This window comes from Betta splendens, chromosome 9 (genome assembly GCF_900634795.4).
Source record: "Betta splendens chromosome 9, fBetSpl5.4, whole genome shotgun sequence".
NCBI classification, from domain to species: domain Eukaryota; kingdom Metazoa; phylum Chordata; class Actinopteri; order Anabantiformes; family Osphronemidae; genus Betta; species Betta splendens.
In genome coordinates, this window is record NC_040889.2 from 6,019,630 (window position 1) to 6,038,382 (window position 18,753).

The 18,753-nt window shown below is 42.6% G+C and overlaps 1 protein-coding gene across 1 annotated transcript; it reads right to left on the reverse strand.

Moving 5' to 3' along the window:
• Positions 1-532: 532 nt before the first annotated feature.
• Positions 533-18,479, reverse strand: LOC114862732 (NACHT, LRR and PYD domains-containing protein 12-like). Its single transcript, XM_055511938.1, is given in 13 exon segments — positions 533-1,360; positions 1,665-6,253; positions 6,346-6,392; positions 10,431-10,604; positions 11,020-11,193; positions 11,723-11,896; positions 12,294-12,464; positions 13,401-14,205; positions 14,208-15,233; positions 15,471-15,548; positions 15,850-16,159; positions 17,921-18,004; positions 18,135-18,479. Coding segments are annotated over 10 exon segments (3,480 nt in total). The 5' UTR covers positions 16,151-16,159; positions 17,921-18,004; positions 18,135-18,479; the 3' UTR covers positions 533-1,360; positions 1,665-5,723.
• Positions 18,480-18,753: the final 274 nt, after the last annotated feature.

Here is an 18,753-nt window from a genome sequence, read left to right on the forward strand (position 1 = left end):
TACATGGAACGCCATAACCAAGTGGCTGGCATAGTATACAGGAACATCTGCGCGGAGTATGGACTGGAAACCCCAAAGTCAAAGTGGGAAACACCTCCCAAGGTGGTAGAGAACAAGCGAGCCAAGATCCTGTGGGACTTCCAGATACAGACTGACAGAATGGTAATGGCGAACCAACCAGACATTGTGGTGGTGGATAAAGAGCAGAGGAAAGCCGTAGTGGTGGATGTGGCAATACCAAGCGATGGCAACATCAGGAAAAAGGAACATGAGAAACTAGAGAAATACCAAGGGCTCAGAGAAGAACTGGAGAAGGCTTGGAAGGTGAAGGCCACAGTGATGCCTGTGGTGATCGGAGCACTAGGGGCTGTGACCCCCAAACTGGAGGAGTGGCTACGACAGATCCCTGGAAAAACATCCGAAATCTCAGTCCAGAAAAGTGCAGTCCTAGGAACAGCAAGGATACTGCGCAGAACCCTCAAGCTCCCTGGCCTCTGGTAGAGGACCCGAGCTTGGAAAGTGGATGAGACCACCCGCGGAGGGTGAGAATAGAGTACAATACATAAAAATACAATATAAGACATAATGGTGTTATATATGATTGAGATATGATGTAATGAGATGGTGTCAACTGAAAAAAGGAATAAATGTTGAAGTTATTAACACTGAGTCAGTGTCTATCAGCAGAGCTAAACATCATTAATCGTCGTTCATTCCAGAGTACATGAAGACAAAGCTCAATGAACAGAATGAGGTTTATTGAACAAGTCATGTTTTACAGAATAAAGCAAAAAAGTATACTTGATGAGACAAATCTAAGTACAAAGTATGATGCTGCAACACAAGCCATTTTACAACATTTTATTGATTTCAGATGTTTTATGCTTATCTTAGATAGATGTAAAAAGGTTGAAAACCCTTAAATGCTAAAGCAGTCTCCTGTTTGGATGTTGGTCTGATTCGTTCCAGCACCTCCTGAACCAGATGTTGTGTCCTCCCCATCATTTGTCTCTCTCATGTCTACTGTTTCTGACTCTTTGCTGTTCTCTTCATCTGGTTCAACATCTTTCGTTGTTTTCCGCCTAATCGACATCTGCTTTTCGTAGATTCTTTGCTGTTCTCTCCATCTCTCTGTTGAAGCTGATTAAGTTGCTGTTGTTGTTGTATTGAAGTGTCTTTGGTTGTAGTTGAATAGAACCTCCGCATCCTTGATGGACAGAGACTCCAGACACACGGGGCACCAGGAATCCCACGCGTCCCAACATTTTGTCCAATGCGCTAAATGACCAGTTGATTAGCTCCATGTTCAAAAATTCCACAATAGCAGATCAGGGTGCTCAGAAAAGACAGGACAAGGACACTGCAAGCAAAAGCAGAGTGTGAGCAGAGAGAAAACACATCTGCACTCCTCAAGAGGTGGAAGTAGTGTTCAGTATTATGTAGATCAAAATCTACATATATTCAGTATTATGTAGGTCAAAACCTTCTCTAATGTAACAATACCAGACAAAAAATTAAACCAAACAAGAGGACAGGCCTGCCTGTGCTAAAACAACAGATAAACAGTTCTTACAATTCAAATATAAAATCTAAACAGTCTATACCTATTAAAATTAAAATCTTTTATTGCCTATCTTACTGTTGGGACATACAAATGTACATACCTTCACTCCTGAGCTGGGCAGCAGATGTTTGTGTACCAACAGTCTGCAGTGATTTCTCTGTTTGACCACCTCCTTGCATGTGGGTAACTGGGATGTGACCCCTTACAGTATAGAAAAGACAATGTTACATTTACTGTAAATTGTAATGGTCCTACAATTATAATGGCTATGGTACACAAGCTATAGGTAACTGACCAGATAAGCAGCAGTTATTGTAGAGATGTGACTAATTAGCAACTAAGCTTGCTGTGGTGGAAATTTCCCATTAGGAGGCAGATGAGAGAGTTGTCTTTTTGTGAGATTTATTATAACAATAAAAGGAAAATAAAAAATAATGGGGAAAGCAAATCAAAAACATGGATGTTGATTAGGCACATCAACAAACCAAAAACCAGCAGGGGAGATCAGTCCATACACCACGAAGGTATAATGCAACGAGTCCACGATCCTCAAGTTGTTTCTGCCTTTTAACTCCTTTCTGTCTCTCTGCACCAATAGAATTGTTTGTGTCACCTTATCTCGCCATGAGTGAGAATGTTTACATTTTCACTTCTGCATCAGTGTCTTGTTATCCAAAAGGAAGGAACACCGAGCTTCGAAGACAAGGTGCATTCGGACTCCCCACCAGCCTTGGGTCTGGTGGAGAGTCAGATAGGATGAAGCCAGATGCAAAAGACAAACATATATCATAAACTATTAACCATATTCAAATGGAATATCAGATGTTTAAACTTGATGTACGACAGGGCGCAAGAGATTAGTTGTTTGTGTAAGAACGTTGAGTATTGCACCATAACAGCACATGATGACTGTATTGGATAAGAAAGCACATAGGCACAATTTTTTTCCCATTACACTTGTGTGACGAGTGAGACCCAATAATAAGTAGATCATCCAGGCAATTGCTTTAATCTATTGACCTGAAATCGATTGGTCGGGTCTCCTCCCACATATCTGGGAACATCGCGCTGCTTTCCTCAATCGAGTAAAGACACCAGTGAGGAAACATTGCTTGATACTCGTGACTAACAATTTCTCCCCACTTTAGGTAGGTTGAAGGCGTGTGGCCTTACAAAAAAAAGCAGAATGATAAGTGCCAAACATACGTGACATGGACTAAGATATAGTAATATGCACGGGTCTTCCGGAGGAGTCATTTAATTGAGCAACGTGGCGTGTGGGGCCTAAGTGCGCTAGCGGTTAGCCCCCATTTGGTAATAGTTACAGAAACAATGTTATGGTTTAACTCATTTATTTCGTTTACTGTTACATGTATGTTGTATGTGTAAGTTTATGCACAATCAATCGAGTAAAGACACCAGTGAGGAAACATGCTTGTTACTCGTGAGTAACAATTTCTCCCCGCTTTAGGGGCGCAACACAACACAGTTACCATTCCAACTAATCGTGTTAGAATTTGATAGAACAATGACATAACCCGTAATCATAATCACAAGTTGATTTAGGCTGTGACACAGGACGGGGTAATGACAAAGATAACCGCGTTCATCTGCAATTTGTTATTGTAGCGATTGACCAGCTGTAGCTCTAAAGTGCAAAGGCCTAACGGCATGCTAGCGGCTAACGCAACACACAAATAGGAGCGGCAGCACATGTCAACGGGACAAAAGCTCGATCCACCACTCGCTGCCTGTCACCGATCAAATGCCCATAGCTATTAGCTGTTCCCCACACAGGTGTGTGATTGCGCCAACTCAGAGTAGCACATTTAAAAAGGGACAAAGGCTCGGTTGACTCGCTGTAGCCGTTAGCAACGCTAGCTATAAGCTTGTCTCACATGTGGGTTACTACATTTTAAACAGACCAACTAACATATTAAGACATCACAAGGATCAAGCACGTACTTGCTACAGCGAGCTAGATCCACCGCTCCCTGCCTGTAGCCGCTCGAAGGCCGATAGCGATCGGCTGCTCCCCCCAGTTGTATGCGATTACAAAAAAAGCCCAAAAGCTAGACCCACCTCTCCCTGCCTGTAGGACGATAGCTATTAGCTTTTCTCCACAAAGGTGTGTGGCTGCAGGAGCCCACATAAACACATTTGAAGGAGACAAAGGCTCTGTCAACTGGCTGTAGCCATTAGCATAGCTAGCTACTAACTTGCCTCACACATAGGTTTATACAGACAAACTAACATTTTAAAACATTATAAGTATCAAGCATGTACTTACGTCAGTGAGTGGATGACGGAGTGTAGGAATAGATCCTTTTTTTCCAACAGGAGCCGTGAAACAAAAAATAAATCCAGCATTGTACACACCCTCGCTTGAAATGCACATACGTATAAATGCTGAGGCAGTGTTTCTGGCACCCGTCCGTTTAAAATAAAAGTGACCCACAAAGTCCTCACTTGTTGATCCCTTGGTAAAGTGAATAGACTTTGGTGTTGGTTAAAACACACATAAACACTTTCTATGGGAGGACTTGGACGCTGCCATGCTCGTCTGTTCACGGTGAATGAGAGGGGGGAAATGTCCAGTTTTGGTTATGTATCATCAAGGGGGTGGTGGTTCAGGATTTGCAGGGAGGACTTCCTGCTTCTGTGACGACAGGGGGTTAACGGTTTCAGAGTAGGACGAGGTCTGTCTCCAAAGTCTATCCATCCATCCATGTTTCAAACCGCTGAATCACATATGTGGGGCCGCGGGGGTGATGGAGCCAATCCCAGCTGGCTATGGGCAAGAGGCGGGGTACACCCCGGACAGGTCGCCAGTCCATTGCAGGGCAACACACACTTAGACCTACGGAAATGGAATAAACCTAATGCACGTCTTTGGACTGTGGGAGGAAGCCGGAGAACCCAGAGAGAACCCACGCAAACACGGTAAGAACGTGCAAACTCCACACAGAAAGGAACCAGGCCCTACTCCGGGAATCGAACCTTCTCACTGTGATGCAATGGCACTACCCACCGCACCACCGTGCCACCTTGGATAAAGTCTCAAAATGTAAAAATAGGAGGAAATGCACTTCTACCGTGTTCAGTGTGTGTAAATGTGACCCATATAGTCTTAGGAAAACTCCGAAATGTCTAAAAGGTGGATTTTGCATGATATGACCCTTTAATCAAAGCAGTGTGTTAAAAACGAATACATGAGCTTAGAACGGTGTTTTCAAAACCAGACAAACAGATTTAAAGCCTTTTCCCGTTTTGAGGAAAAAACGGAAAACTAGAAAACTACTCACTACCCACATGCCACAGTTGGGCCGTTTCCTCTATTAGACAGTTACAGGCTGATTTTCACACGAACCACTAGATAGCGGTGTTTGACCACAGACAAATAATGAGACATAAGAATTAGTGAATGCAACACAATGTTGGGGGAGAAGTATATTAACATGGTCATTATAAATAAACACATGTGAAATGGGGAGATACGTAAATGTGTAATTCTCTATTACATCTGCAAAAGAAAGCATCATAGGATCATAATACCAGGGGTCAGAGATCTGTAGATCTAAAACAAAACATATCGTAGAAATTGACAATAAAGTTGACTTTTTTTAATACACGGACTCTGAAACACTTGTTCTAAAGTCACTTTGCTTCTCTTCCGCATGGGAAAAGTAAGCATCATGTCATTGGTCAGCAGCCCTGGCCTGCTATTAGCTTGTGACTTTTAATAGGATTATTTCGGGTCGTAGAAGCGAGAGCAAGCGTGAGACGAATTGAGAGTGAGCAGCAAGAACAGAGAGGATTTGAGCGTGAGCGCTGGAAATCTGAGAGTGCAAATACAGATTTGAACGCGAGCAGAGTGAATCTGAGCACGAGCAGAGACAATTTTAAAGCGAAGGAAGGGTTTTGAGATCAAGCATGACAAAATCTTAACATTAAATCGCTAGTAAGTGCACTCTAGAAAAACTACGCTCTTGATTAAAGATAGAGATCTCACCCAATACTGAAGAGGAAGAAGTTCACAAGGAATAATTTAGAGCTGGTTCAGAAAGAAACTGGTTTAATACATGAATCTGAAAACAAGATAAACAGACTGAACTATGTTCAACAGTAACAACGTTTCTGTGACAGGATCAAACTCTCACTACAACACATCACACAGAGACACTGAGGAACCAGGATACAAGAACCCAAACCCGGGATAAAGAGGTTCAGTGAATGTGGTGTTGAAGGTGTGAAGGTGGATCAGTTTGTCAGAGGAGACACTGTAGAAGGACAGAGAACCAGCAGGACAGTCCACATACACTGATACTCTGTCAGACACAGAGGAGGAGATGAATGTTACTATGTTGTTGTGTCTGACAAAGTAACCACCGTCTGAGCAGCTCAGACTCCAGGACTGATCATTGAATCCAAACACACAGTCTCCACTGTCTCCTTTCCTACTGATTCCTTTGTAACTTGCTGATATTTCAACCTCTTCTCTCCACTCAACTGTCCAGTAACAGCGACCAGTCAGACCATTACTACACAGCAGCTGAGAACACTGGTCAAATCTGTCTGGATGATCAGGATATGAATGATCTTCCTCCACACGTGTCACCTTTCTGTTGTTGTCAGACAGTCGTAGTTTCCTGTTCATTGTGTTTGTGTCGATGGTGAGTTGACAGAAATCTGATGGAGAGAACAAAACACAATCCAGCTGCAGTTATTGATCTAGTTTGAAGATGGTTGAATGTTGCTGATCTCAGTAAAAACACACTCACACTTGCTCAGACCTGGTGTCAACCATCGGACTCCACCAGGCTCCACCCTGAAAGGAGGAGGGGGTCAGAGACATGCAGACATGGACATTACATGGCTCTCACACACATTGTTGTAAGATTGTGTTCAGATGGAGGCTTGTATGTAGGGATGGACATTCAGCAACAACTAAGGAGTTTGATCCTTATCCTGGAATCTACGGAGCAAGAGGTGACGTGGAGAAAAGCTTTTGACTCTGTTTCACTTCATCACTTTTGGTGTCAGACACCTGCTTTCAGTCTAACTCTGTCACCACCAAACTAGTGTGACACCTCAGGAAGCAAAGTCTGAATGTGTTTATGATCAAACACTCCAATGTTGGGTTCTAAGTTCATAAGATCTTCTACTTCCACCCCTTGAGGAGTCTAGATGTGTTTTTTGCTCGCACTCTGCTTTTGCTTGCAGTGTCCTTGTCCTGTCTCTTCTGAGCTTCCTGATCTGCTTTTCTGAAATATCTATCTAATTATCTATTTGACCATGGACCTAATCAACTGTTCACTCAGCCCATTGGATAAAATGTTTTCACAAAAAAAGGAATCACTGGGAGAACCGCTCTGCCCCTCAGGGACTTTTGCCTCTGGTTACATGTGGGACGCGTGAGATTCCTAGTGCCGTGTGTCTGGAGGCACTGTCCATCAAGGATGCAGAGGATCTATTCATATTATGGACTTTGATAACAGGGCTACTCATGATTGACCTTGGTGGTGCCCTGGTTTATCAGAAGATTGGAAAATCTGCATCCGGCTCATTGGCACGTCCATCGGCCGTGGAGTTACAAATGGCCCTGGGGTCCAGGGATACTCGGCTGAATTACACCAGTGGACGGCTGGACTGATGGACTGACAAATAACATGTCAGCCTGTTTGGAGGGAGACAAGAGACAGACGAATAATGCCTGCAGACAGACTAAACACTTGGTTAGTATGGCGACAGCCTTGTCTGACAGGCTTGAGGAGATGTCACTGGGACCCCCTGGACTCTCAAGAGGTGCTGAAGCCCTGAGGTCTGACCATTTGAACGATTCATCTGGACAAATTAGTCATGGATGGTTAAAATGTTACTAAACTTGGCTGTGTATTATTCTGTTCCTTCATATTATTGTATTATTAAATGTAGAGTAGTTCATTTTTAAATATTATAGATTATTATGAGTCTTTGCTCACTAGCGCGCGCTAGTTTTGTTGTCGATTGCCGAAGCTGCTGATGTCTTTACACAGTTCCCAGGCCAGCCAAGAGACACAGTCCCTCCTCCAGCCAATCCAATACGACAATATAAGTATAATAACATCATATACAGTAGGAATCTATATTTATTCATCAATGTGTGTTATAAATGTATTTTATATGTATATCTGAAGAAAAAATACAAAACAAACTGGATTTTCGTTTCTCTTAAAACGAGCGACAAACGGAATTTAAGTATTGTTGTTTTTTCGACACAAGGCACGGAGTTGGATTTAAAGCTGATTTTTTGTTTTGAGAAAAAAGCAGAGAACAAAAAATAAGTTGTTCTCTCGTTATAGCAGCTTTTAAGTTGGTGGAGAAACCAAACTCTTAAAATTTACTCAGACTGCAATGACCTATAGTTTGCTCTGACTTTGAATGAAACGTAAGAGCCCGAATGACAGATGATGTGTCCAGATAGAGCTTAAACAGAAATTCGCATGTATGAGAATCGGGAAAGTGGTGTCACCGTCTGAAGCAGACAGTGATGTGACGTTCCAACGATTTGGTGCTGAGGAGTCGCTTATTCATAGGCAGATGACTTGGATCAAGTTGTTAATGCGCGCTAGTGTTTGTTGTCAATTCCTGAAGTTTCTGCTGTCTTTATACAGTATGTCCTCCTGTTTAAGTACTGTCGGGTGTGTCGGGTCTGTGTACATTCTAAGTTTGATTTCCCCACCAGAGTAAAAGCTGGGAAAACGAGTCATTTTCTCGTTTTCCGTTTTTTTCCTCAAAACGAGAAAACAGGAAACGGCTTCAAATCTATTTGTCTGGTTTTGAAAACATTGTTTTCAGCTTGTTTATTCATTTTTAAAACAATGCTTTGATTAAATGCCGTTTGTCACTTTTATAAAGAGAAACGAGAAAACTGTCTGTGTACAGTACGTTGTGACAGTTTGATTTCCCCCTCCAGAATAAAAGCTGGGAAAACGAGAAAACCAGTCATTTTAGAGCGTTTTAGAATCAGAATACCTGTTAATGTGTCTGAACACGCAAGAAAGTGAGACTCTTACTTTGAAACACTGTACAACAACGATAGGAAGCTGGTGCTAAAGGGCAACTTACAGTAAGTAATGGATTTATATTTTCCTTTCCAGACAACATCGGCTGAAATCAAGCCTTTTTCTGGTTAAGTTGCGAAAAATTGAATTTAATCACGGCACCGTGTTAAACACAAATAAACAAGCTGAAAACAGTGTTTTCAAAACTAGACCCTGAATCGGATTTGAAGCCGTTTCCCCTTTTTCTCGTTTTGAGGAAAAAACATAAAAACGGGAAAACACATTAAGAGAAGAGACACACAGTGTGTTTCCAAATGTTAACGGTTATACTAGATGAAAACGAAAATAACTTCTGCTTTGCAGCATAAACCACTTTAAACGAAAGCTCCAACATTTTACCAAAATGACATTAATCACAATATCTGCAGAAAAACACGGCGTCTGATGTTGGTTAAGTCGTTAAAGCAAACTTTACATCCCTTCCCCCTACTCCGTATTGGCACAGAGACATTAACATATTGTCACCACTCGGCCAATAGATGTGAAATACTTTAGCTCCGAGACAAAGAAAAAGCTCCATGGGAGCTTTGGGGCTCCAAACGCTCTTCTTATAGTATTTCACACAAGGCTGGCAGGCTACCAATGCTAACTTGTAGAAGATATTATATAATAAAAATAAATAAATTGTATTAAACTCTCTCTATGGTATGTCAGAACCCTGGGAGTCAGCAGATCTCCAACTCATTAGTGCAGCAAGTTGTGTTATCTGCTTATATTGATTCTGCACAAGTAATAAGAACTGTTTTACACTTATTTAGCCAAAGACAAAACTCAAGAGGAGATCGGACAATTCGCTCAGCTGCACCTAGTCTGTAGAACGCTCTCCCAGAGCACACGAGAACGCCACAGACTGTGGACGCTTCGTAAAACATATTTATTTACCGAAGCTGTCAAAGTCAGCAAAATCCAGAATTGCTCAGATTTATTTGCGACATCTGATTCTCCCGCAGGAATAATGTCATAATAAAATCGAACGCTGTACGTGGGAGCGCGCACTACGTCTGTCTAAGCATACAGTACAGCTGCTTATTTCGGTTTTGAACTGCCATAACTTGGAAATACTACTATACTAAATACTACAATAGTCTGCTTAATAATACAGGCAGCCAGCCCTAGTAGTCATTTGTTATTATCTTTTAGGCCAAAATATAAAAATGAAATATCAACGCTGATTGTTCAGTAATTACAACTTCTGCTTCCACCCAGATTTGAACCCGAGACAAAAAAACTGACGGGTCAAGACTGTTAAACAATAACTAACCATTACACCACCAAGACATTGTAACGTTACTCTACGTGGGCCTATATAACATGGTCTTAGTACGGCGTCATAGGGGCCAGTGTGGGGGCTCATTGCCACATATAGGCCAAAAATACGTAACACACGCTTCAACGCGGTTAAAACAAGGTTATACCGCGCTGCAAATGGAAGCTGATTGCGGCAAAGCCGCACGACTGTACCACCTTATCTATCTGTCCTGATGTATCCAAGAAATATTCCATCAAGATTTCCCCTTGTACAGTGTGCTATTGTGTGTACGTGTTTTTGTTTTGTATTGTTTTGTACTGCAACTTGCTTCCACAGTCAGCAGAGATGTGGTGCCATAAATGGCTGCCTGGGTGTGCCAACAACAAGACAAGTTCCTAGTTCTGTAAAGTGCACTCTACAGGACCTTGCAATAAAGCTCATTGTGATTCTGATTCTAAAGCTCCACATCCCTACTTGGTCCTCCATCAGACACTGTGTGTAATTGTGTCCATACCTGAGAGTGTCCAGTCTCCAGTGTAGATCCTTGACTCCAGCAGACAGCAGCTCCACTCCTGAGTCTCCTGGATGATTGTAGCTCAGGTCCAGCTCTCTCAGATGGGAGGGGTTGGAGCTCAGAGCTGAGGCCAAAGAGACACAAGCTTCCTCTGAGAGCAGACAGCCTGACAGCCTGAACACACACAATGTTAAAACACACTTACATACTACAGTTTGGATTAAAGGCACATTTGATTATCTACAGATCAGAGCACTAAGAACTGTTTAATAGGTTCCTGCTTGAAACATGATCTGATCATCAGCAACGTGACCATGAGATTCTGGAAACTGGAGTCAGACACTGACAAACCTGGTGAACAACCAGTAAAACAAAAATGGAGGAGTTGAAATCATTTCACATCTCATTTAATGTGTGATTAAAAGAGTTTACATAGAAATGTAAAGAGTTTATTGATCCTCCACAGTTTAGACTTACTGCCTGTTGAACACTTGGTTCTATAGTTTGAGTTTATTAAAAGACTTTAGAAAATGTGAGTGTGAGTGTTCTGCACATTTCTTAGATCATCTTTAGCTACATGAATCCTGACCTGAGAGTCTCCAGTCGACAGTGAGGACTCTTCAGTCCAGCAGACAGTAGCTTCACTCCTGAATCTTGCAGGTTGTTGTTACTCAGGTCCAGTTCTCTCAGACTAGAGGACTGAGGGCTGAGAACTGAGGACAGAGCTTCACAGCTTCTCTCTGACAGGTCACACACACTCAGTCTAAAAGATGAATATGTGGGTTAAGATGGAAATGAAACCATTCAGTGTCTCATGGTGTCGTCATGATTTTCTCAACAACACATTTGTGTCTTTATTGTGACTCATTGGTTTTTTTCCATGTCGTCTTGATGGAGACAGAACCAACAATATGACTGAAATGTTCTTGTCTAAACTCTTATAAACACAAACTTCAATATCTCGTCTCAAAGTTTCAACCTCCAGTTGCTCTGTGTCTGGGTTCAGACACTGGACAGAAACAGAGGAGGAACTTTCTCATCACATGTTAAATGTGTGGTTAGTGGATCTCACAGCACAGATGCTGTCATTCACCTGGATATGGCTTCATCTTCTCAGACCATGTAGTGATTTAAAGAAAAAGTTGGTGTAGCAACAGTTTGGTTCTGCTGAGCAGAGGTTTCTCCTCCTGCTCTGTCATGTGTCTCACACTCACTGAGAACATGTTCAACTCAACAATCATCTGAAGACAATTGTCAATAACATGAACATATTAATTAACATGGAATCTAACCTCAAAGTCTCCAGTTGACAGTAACGACTCTTCAGAAAACCACACAGCTGATTCACTCCTGAATCCTGCAGGTCGTTGTTACTCATGTCCAGTTTTGTCAGATATGACGGGTTGGACTTCAGAGCTGAGATCAGAGATTTACAGCCGATCTGTGATAAACTGCAGCCACTCAATCTGAATAAAGAATCAAAGATGTGGATCAAAGCATTAATAATGAGTCAGATTTGTCCTGATCACTGATGTTTAGTCTGAAATGAGCAGAGTGACTTTGTGCTTGTGTTGTTGTGTTATCATGATCTCAGCTTCTACACATCATCCACATGTCAGCACAACATTCATACACCTGCTAATGTCAGCACTGATTCACAAGCTGCTGCTGGAACCAGTAGAAAACCAGCGTGTTGGATCAAAGACTTCATCACGTCACAAACATCTGTTCATGAGCTTCATAGACCTTATAGCGTCACAACAAACTGTCAATCATTCCTGCAGGTTTCTGACAAATATGAGTCTCTTTTCATTCTAGATTCAAGTAACAAGCTGAAAAACATGAACCAGGAAAAACACTGACCTCAGAGTCTCCAGTCGACAGTAAAGATTCTCCAGCCCAGCACACAGAACCTCCACTGAATCCTGCAGGTCGTTGTAGCTCAGGTCCAGATGTGTCAGATGTGACGGGTTGGACTTCAGAGCTGAGGCCACAACTTCACAGTGAGTCACTTTGAGTTCACAGCCAGAAAGTCTGTGATAACAGAAAATATAAGGTCTATAAATGTGAAGTGACATCATGAATGTTGATGCTGAAGCAGCTGTAGCTCAGTTGGTCTCATTCGTCAAAGTGTGAAGCTATGTTGGTTCCACCAGATCCCAGTGTCACGTTCTGTGTCACTTCCTGTTTTTACTTTGATAGTACTTCCTGTTCACGTCTCACCTCAGCTGTTTTGTCATCATCGGTTCTCATTACCCACACCTGTCCGTAATTAGTAATCACACCAGTATTTAGTCTCCACCTCTCACACACTCTAGCTGCCAGATTGTCAAGTCCTAGCACTTCTATCCAGCGTCCTAGTATCGTCTCTTGTTTTTGATCCTGCTTGCTCCTGACCCGTGAGTTTGTCTAGTCCTTACCTGTATCGTCGCTGTGCTTCCTTGTGTACCAAACCTTTGCCTGCCTGCTGGACCTAATATTGTCTGCTCCTTGCCTGTGCTTAAAGACCGTGCCTCTCCGTGTATTACCTGGACTGATTCACTACGATTGTGCTAAATAAACCCTGACTCCTTCTTCATCACGTCTGTGCGCTATGCATTTGGGTCCTCCTCCGTGTGTTCTGACACCCAGAGATTAGAACCAAAGTGTGTCTGGACAGAACCAGAAGAACCAAAGACAGATCACAGAAACAGACGCTTCTTCCACTGAAAAAGCGACCATCAGCTGTGATCACAAGTCAACTGTCAAAGGCTTTTAGCAGAAACTCTTCACAGACTCTGTTGGATTTGACTTAAAGCTCCTGATGTTCACCAAGTTTACAGCTGCTTTGATCAACGTTTTCTAGGAACCAGTAGTTGATGTTTTCACTCTGTGAACCTTTAGAGATTGTGTGTGAAGTGTTTCTCTTTAACACTGAGGCTTCAGCTTTATGCTGTAGAATAATAATGATCACATTAATGTTGGACTTACTTAAACCTTCTGCAGTTCCTCACAGCTGGGATCAGTCTCCATTGTCCCTCCTCTGATGTGTTGTACTGGTTCAGGTCCAACTCATCCAGAACCTCCTCTGACATCTGCAGCATGTAGGCCAGAGCTGAGCACTGGATCTCAGAGAGTTCCTTCTCTGATCTGTTCTCTGACTTCAGGAACTCTTGGATTTGCTGATGTACTGAGTGGTCGTTCATCTCCATCAAACAGTGAAAGATGTTGATGCTTCTGTCTGGAGAGATTCTATCACTGTTCATCTCCTTCAGGTTCTTAATGATTATCTGGATGGTTTCTGGACTGTTCTCTGTGTGACCCAGCAAACCTCCTAAGATTCTCTGGTTGGACTCCAGACAGAGGCCATGAAGGAAGCGAACAAACAGGTCAAGGTGGCCACTTGGACTCTGGAGGGATTTATACATGGTTTCACTCAGGACAACATCCAGAGCAGCATTGGAGGTTCCTAGGAAGTTCTCCAGCTCCTCCATCTTCCCGTTGGTGTAACAGAGCATCATGTGAACAGCAGCCAGAAACTCCTGAACGCTCAGATGAACAAAGCTGAACATCTTGTTCTTGGCTTTCCTCCTTCGCTCCTGTTTAAAGATCTCTGTGAACACTCCTGAACACACTGAGGCTCCATTGACATCGATGCCACTGTCTTTCAGATCTTCCTCATAGAAGATTAAGTTTCCCTTTAGCAGCTGCTTAAAAGCCAGTTTAGCTAATGACTTGATGTAGTTGCTGCTCTGTTCTGGTTCGTACTTTTCTTTAGTCTGATCCATCTGAAACCCAGGAACTCTGCGTACATCTCCGTCAGGGTCTTGGGCAGCTCTCCTCCCTCTCTGGTTTCCAGCAGATCCTCCAGAACCGTAGCAGTGATCCAGCAGAAGACTGGGATATGGCACATGATGTGGAGGCTTCGGGCCGTCTTGATGTGGGAGATGATTCTGTTGCTCTGCTCCTCATCTGTGAATCTCTTCCTGAAGTACTCCTCCTTCTGTGGGTCAGTGAACCCTCTGACCTCCGTCACCACGTCAACAAAGTCTCCATGAATCTGATTGGCTGCTGCAGGTCGTGTGGTGATCCAGATGCGAGCAGAGCTTAGTAGTTTTCCTCTGATGAGGTTTGTCAGCAGCTCGTCCACTGAGGTGGACTCTGTTACTTTACCTCGACCCGTCTCCTTCTTACTGGTGCTACAGTCCAGTTGGAGGCGACTCTCGTCCAGTCCATCCAACACAAACAGAAGTTTAAACCTGCTCTTGTCATAGTTGTTGTTTCCTGATGACTGTAGATGTGTAAAGATGTAATTCAGAGCCTCCAGACTGATGGAAACAGTTTCTGGGATACATTCATGAATGAGCTCTGACAAACTAAACTTCTGTCCCTTCAGTGGATTCAGACGACGGAAGGTGAAGGGGAAAATCAGATGCACGTCCTGACTGGACCTTTGTTGGGTCCAGTCCAACACAAACTTGTTCACAAGGACCGTTTTTCCGATTCCAGCGATTCCATTGGTCAACACTGTTCTGATGCGTCTGTATTTACCAGGGGGATGTTTGAACAGGTCACTGGGCTTCACTGGCTCCTCTGCTGATCTTTGCTTCTGCTGTGTCGTCTCAACCTGTTGGACCTCATGCTGTGTGTTGATATGTGAATCCAGCCCAGCTGTGATGTACAGCTCTGTGTAGATGTCATCCAGACGTTGGTCGACTTCTGACCAGCCTGGTTTCACACACAGAAACTCGTCTTCGAGGTTTGATTGAAGCCTCTGCTGGTAATATGTGATGGGCCGTGGCTCTGGTACTGGAACCATCACATCTGGGTCCAACATCACACAAAGAAGACAAAGTGTGAGGTGTCTTGTTCACTGATTCAGGTCTTTGTGTTAGTGGACACAAGGGAACAGCCTGAGACAGTAGAACTAGTGACGAGAAAACTTTGACCCAAATAAAAGATTAGACTAGAACCAGCAAATGTGAGAAAATGTTTGACCGAGGAACTCATTTAGTGCTTCACATGCTTGGATTTGGTTATCAGAGGAACCAGCAGCTTCACCTTCAGTCTGAGGAAGAGGAACCCGAGAGGAGGAAGGTGGTCTGGTATCTGACGTCTCCCCAGCATCACTGACATCCACTGACAGAGACACAGATTCAGCCTGTTAGTTCCTGCTTTTAAGGATCATTAGGCGAGTAGTGGATCACTAAACTGCTCCTGATGCTGCTTCTACAACCAGCAAAAAAATAGAAACTGGAACGAAGTCACTTTAGTTAAATCTGTGTTAAATACAAACATCTGATCTGCTGAATGTTGTGTTCAGTTCTCAGAGGAACCATTGGTGCTGCTGTTCCCAGGTCAGTGTGATCCTACAGTACATTCATCAGTCCACATGTTTCTTTAAGATCCAGCAACTGAATGAGTTACTTGTGTGACTCACCGTCTGGTTTTGAGCTGCTGTCAGACAAACTCTGCACCAGGTCGTTCCTGCTGATCTTCTCTAGAACCTTCCGGGTCAAATCCACTGCTCCATGAGGTCCGTATGTCTGCACCATCACATCCACGGTGTCACATCGTGATGCGTGTTCCAGTCGACTTGTTTTAATGGCTGTGAATCCTTCCACTCGTCTCCTTTTAATTGGTCTGTCATCCGGGCTTTCAGGCTGCAGGAACCAGTTGAATTTAGAGAATTCCTCATCTTTCAAGTGTTCTAGAATGTTTAACAGCTTCTCTGATGTCATCCCGACTGCCTAATGAAAATATGCAGAAAATATTGGCCACAGTGATGTCATCTTGATTATTTTTTAGATTATCAGTTAGTTTTACATCAACCATCTGGTCTCAGCTTTGAGTTCCTGTCCATCAGACACTGAATGATCATCATCAGTCTGAACAGAGTCCACGTTGCCTTTTAGTGGCTGATCAGCTTCTTATTTTCCAGATTGTGGTTCTGAGCAGGTCTCACAGGCTGAGAGTCACTGTCTCTCATCATTGTCCAAAACAAGGTAGAACAAAGTTTGTTTCCCTCAGGAGCAGAGCTCCTCAGTAATGGGCCCGTTTCAAGAAGGTGGTTTTGTGGAAACTCTGAGTTTGTTAACCCCGAAATGAGGAAAACTCAGAGTTTTCGGTTTCAGAAAGCGGGGTTACTTAAACCCGTAAGCGGGGTAAGTTTAAGCCCGTTTCAAGAAGCGAGGGTAACCGAAACTCAGAGTCAGTTACTATGGCAACTTACTCTGTGAACCTAACCTGGTCGCGAGCAGGTTTTATTCGGGAAACCCAGAGTTTCCTTCGGTCTCCGCCTCTTTTTAAAGTGAACAGTGTTTAAATACCTTGTTTTAATCTTTCAGTTCATTCATAGATTTCACCTGTTTCCTTCGCGCAGAGACCAAAATGTCCGTTTCTAGAGGATGCTGTAGATGAGGACGCTGTATTAATTCACACGACGTTGAGTTTGAATGAATGAATGATGATCAGTTAATAATATCTTGCTGTGATCTGAAATAAACTGATAAATGTGCAGGTACACTGACTACTCTTTCTAATGGTCACTGTAACTGACATTACATTGTTTACATCACCAAGATCATATGTGATGCTGCACATATCATAAACGTGAACTCATGAATATATAGTGAGTCAACCCTAAGTAACAGGCTGCACTGTGGTAAGTACATGTATGTCCTATACACTTATTTCAATGCATGCACTCACACTCACAGGAACACTTCTATGCAGCACTAAAGTAATGTGAACTTTCTTCTAGGAGAGATTGACAGGTTTCTGCTGGAGATAGGGGTTACCCATGAAGGCGCACAATACTGACGCCTGACCCAGAACCTGAAGCAGGCCCCCAGCAGCGCTTTAATGTGGCCCTGCAGAACAAGAGCCCGGGTGGAAATGACCATAGGCCTGTTGAAAGCACGTCTTCATTGTCTACGTCACCTCAGGGAAACACCTGAGAGGCCTGTGACATTAATGTGACATGTGTTGTTCTCCACATTATTGCAATTATTAGAGAGGAGCAACACCCTGCCCTACAAATACAAGACCCTGAGGAGACTCCTTCCATTACAGTAATCTGCAGAGTGGATGGACAGATTTGCTTTAATGTCTTAATCAACCATCCCCACCACCACCAATAAAAGAAACTGAATAGATGTAAATCATAATTTATTTGTTTTTTTTTCCTTTCCTACAAATACAAAGGCAAATGTTAGATTTTATGATTCTTCCAATAATTCATACAATTCACCTTTAACTATACACTCATCTCCAGCTTGTGTTTGGGAATTTCAATTTCTAGATCTGGCTTCTCAATCTTGTGATACAAGTATAACATTTCCTTGAGATTTAGTTTATACAACTCAATAACCGATAACTTAAAATACAGAAGATTTAGAGTTACATGACAAATTGACATGACATGTTCCTCATTACTCTTACAGAATTGAACTCTGGCATTTACTGAACATCACTGAACCGTGTGCATCTGTGCAGCAAATGTGACTGACCTCCTCCTGCGAGGTGCAGGTCCTCCACCAGTTGTTCTAGCCTCTGCCTTCTTTCTGTTGGCTGAGTAGAAGTCAAATGTTTAACTGTGAAAACATTACAGCCATGTTGAAAATGCTGCTGCACTGCTATACTCTGCATGCCTGTTAGTTATTTAATATATCAAATATTGTAAAGTCAGGTAGTCTACACCCATGACATGATGGTACCTTATACCTGTTTGAATTATGTTTTTACATTCCATTTTTAGCCACGTTCCTTTATGTCTGCAGGATTGCGCCTACATAAAAACATTTCTTATATTATTACGTGTTTTGGGTAACTTTTAAAAACCTAATTAGATTAATGTAATACTTGCTCTCCATAAAACGTATTGGATTATTGAATTATCATTACTTTACAAATCCCACATCAACCACAACAGGAATTTTAAAAATGCATAGACATAACACTGCACTTTTAATTCATACAAACGTCGGTATTTCATGCAATTACTGAAGTAACGCCTTAGATGAGTGAAAAAGTCCTTACTTTACAAGTGAAATATAACAACAATACTAAAATTATTTAGTAATTAGTTACGCTGTATGATTAAAATGTAAACTTACGCATTGACTCGAGGAGCTATTTTCTTCCAAGCTAATTCTTTCTCTTTCGCCGCTGCAGCCATGTTGCCTTTTCTACGGATTATAGGCTCGTAGTCGCTATATGCTTGACGTAACATATCCATTTGTTGTCCTGTTGCCATGGTGACTCGTAATATCTTCACTCCATTGATCAGGGCTTTGTATCGTCGCGGTGCACACGCTTAACTCTGAGTCAGACAACTCAGAGT